The 3114-nt window shown below is 41.4% G+C and overlaps 1 protein-coding gene across 1 annotated transcript in view; it reads right to left on the bottom strand.

Moving 5' to 3' along the window:
- The window catches only part of LOC103798134 (nesprin-2-like), a gene marked incomplete at both ends in the record, with an annotated part of 21732 nt that extends 18961 nt beyond the window's left edge, over positions 1 to 2771 (bottom strand). The window contains 4 exons of the mRNA XM_009070378.1: positions 128 to 284; positions 1065 to 1330; positions 1695 to 1910; positions 2627 to 2771. Coding sequence (XP_009068626.1) covers positions 128 to 284; positions 1065 to 1330; positions 1695 to 1910; positions 2627 to 2771 — 784 coding nt within the window. The remainder of the gene's footprint in view (positions 1 to 127; positions 285 to 1064; positions 1331 to 1694; positions 1911 to 2626) is intronic.
- Between the last annotated feature and the right edge of the window lie 343 nt (positions 2772 to 3114).

Here is a 3114-nt window from a genome sequence, read left to right as displayed (position 1 = left end):
ATATCCATTCTCTTTAGGTCAGCATGCATATTCCTTGCCACTAAATTTGCCTGGAGCAAGTTCAAGCACCAGCAAAACCCAGCAGATCTTCTGAATGCCCCCACACAGTACCAGAGCCATCACCAACCTCCAGCTGTTCTGCCCTTCCAGCAGCATCTTGCAATAACACAGACGCAGCATTCTGTAATGCATTTGCCACAGCATTTATTTCTTCAGTGACCTTGTTCCTCTCTTGAATCTCAGCTTTCACAGAATCCTTATGGTCTTGGGCCTTGTCGTACAACCTGTGAAAGATTGACAGCCAGAATAGAGCGAGTGTCAGACTCTAAGTAGGAGCAGTCAAAGAACATGTTTAATACAGACGTTTTATAAATATATATCCAGAACCACATTTGTCTGAACTTTAGTACTATTTTATGTAATTAGATCTCTGAGTTTATGCCATTTATTGTCTCAGTTTCTTCAAAGTGAGTCTTCAGATACTGCTAAACAAGGTACATTTGGTAGGCCAAAATTTAGACAGCAAACAGCTTAGGTTCTTCAAGTTTGAAGATGCTGGCAGAGCACCTTCATAGAGATGTTCACAAAGTTTCTCATGTCCAAAAGCAGTGATGGAGACGGGTGAGTACAATCAGAGATTTGTAAAAAAATATTAGGGGTAAATTTCAGACAGTGGCACTTACTTAGTAAGACAAAAGTTGCATTGTTGCAAAAGGCGCAAGGTTGGGCTTTCCTAAGAGTGGAAGACCCACACATCTCGAACAATTTCACAAGACCTTGGAGCCTCCAAAATTGACTATCATTCCTTCTGATTCCTACTGCATTTGAACACAAACCGCAGCCCACACACAGCATGGCAGGTTCAGGTGTGCTCCCTAAATAGCATTTCCTAATGCTCACGCTGGAGACAGCAGACGGGTTAGATGGAGCATTGGTCTGATCTAGGAGAGCATTCACTATCTTTTTTTAGTGCATTACAGCTTTCATATATTCTTTAACACCCAGTAAAACACTGCAGAAGTAGTTCTGCATCACATCTTCAACAGAAATTTCACACCACTTACTTTTTACAGCGATCCTGCATTGCCTTTATCTCACATAAGGCAGGAGGGGCAGCTTCTGCCTCCGTATTTTCAGACGTGTTCAGGATGCTTCTTATTCGGTGAAGAAGCAAGAGTAAGAGGAGCTGCTGCTGGCTGATGTTTTCTTCAAAGGACTTCACAAAATCTAGTAATTCTACCAGTTCCTGTCTGGTGGCCTTTTCTTTCTCTTTAAGGCTTTCTGGCTGTTCTTCCTGGAGTTTGTCGAGAATTATTGTTTCGCGTTCCAGCTAAGCAAACACCATGTCAAAGCATGAGATAAAGAGTTGCTTTATTCCATCCCCTTAAGTTACACTGCTCATTTACTCATACATGTGACTAAGTACTGGGAATTACATAGGCAGAGCTTGAACCTCTGAAGTGTGCCAAAACATTTGAGATTTCCCTTACAAAGCACATAACCCCCTGCAGAGTTGTTCTGGGTTCAGAGCACTCATATTCTAAGTATCCTCACACTCCAGGTTCAAGAAAAGGTGGGGAAAAATGGCTGACCAATGGGTGGGATTACTGTTCTGCCCTCAGCCCTTTACAGGCCACTTTACTGACGTCTCCATCCCCACATTTCCCCAAACTTACAGATGTTCAGTCACTCACCTCTTCATTGATGAATTTCCATTCCGGCTTCAGTTCTTCGCAGGTAATTTCCAGGCCTTTGGCTGCCTCAAGCAAACCCAGCCAGTTTTCCCACAGCACTGCTACAACCCTGCCCAGGGCCCTGTCACTTCCTCTGCCTAATCTCATCAGCTCTCCAAAGTCCTGCCTCAGCTTCACCAGATCATCTTCAGCCGAGTCAATGCTAGAGACCAAAACCTTACAGGAAACATAAACAAGGAAATAAATAAAACACTACAGTCAGAAGTGTTAATGAAGCAGTCAGTAACATGATCAGGAGCCTCTAACAAAATGGCAATCACTCCACTGAGCAGGTTAAACACTGTTGTAATGAGAGAATTCTGCTGGCTAAGACTGCAGAGAAAGATGGAGTATGAAACCAACAGACAAAGAGAACAGTGTGCCCAGGCAACTAGCTTGTTCTTACTTCTTTCTTCCCTTCCAAATAACGAGAGAAATGCACATAAGTTACAGATCTATAAAATAAGAAGCCTATGATATGATGAGTACTAAAACAGAAGACAGTGAAGATTTTGCTTATAGCACAGGTCTGGAGGGGAGGCAGTGAGACCATCCCGGGTGGGAAACTGGAAATTCTCTGAGGGAAAACAACTGCAGTGTTAGAGATCTGATCAGTCCTGGTCCTGCAAAGAAGCAACGAGGGATCTGAACAGAAGTGCAACACTAGCTTAAGCACAGATAATGTTTCATCTCTACAGCAGTAAGATGTACTCATTTCACATGGCCTATTACTATCCAGTCTTTTTATAGCTACATAGATATATTCTGTGGTTTTGTATATACATAAATATAGGCTAAAGAATTTAATTTCTTTTTACTGTGATATCATATGGTGTGCACAGATGCATTACAGTTTTGCATGAGCTTTTCATGTTCTTTAGGGCCTCTCTTACCTTGCTTTCTTCCAAGTGCTCCAAAGCTTCCTTATAAGACATTGGAATCTTAGACAAAGACTGTCTAAGCATCTTTTCTAGTTTCTTAAGATTATCACACACCTTATCTTTGGTTTTTGTGTAGCTTTTGTATTTTTCAAAATACCTGTATAAAAAATTAATAGATAATTAAAATTAGTTGTTGTTGCTCCTTTCTCCCACCACAATGTCCACCATGAACTAGTAGTCCTTACTATTTTGCAAGTTATCTTCAATTAGCATTTGTTATACATTTTAGGTTTGATATCTGAGATACTTTAGAGATGTAGGTATGAATGCCCCAGAGGGAAATAAATATGAGCATGTATATGTATATGAAATATGTGTTGGGCCCAGTTCCTTTAATATCTTTGCTGATGATTTGGATGAGGGAATTGAGTGCATCAGCAGCAGGTTTGCAGGAGACACAAAGTTAGGGGGACTGTAGATCTGCTGGAAGGCAGGAGGGC

This window comes from Acanthisitta chloris, unplaced genomic scaffold (genome assembly GCF_000695815.1).
Source record: "Acanthisitta chloris isolate BGI_N310 unplaced genomic scaffold, ASM69581v1 scaffold1532, whole genome shotgun sequence".
Classification (NCBI taxonomy): Eukaryota; Metazoa; Chordata; class Aves; order Passeriformes; family Acanthisittidae; genus Acanthisitta; species Acanthisitta chloris.
This window is presented reverse-complemented; position numbering and strand designations above follow the sequence as displayed.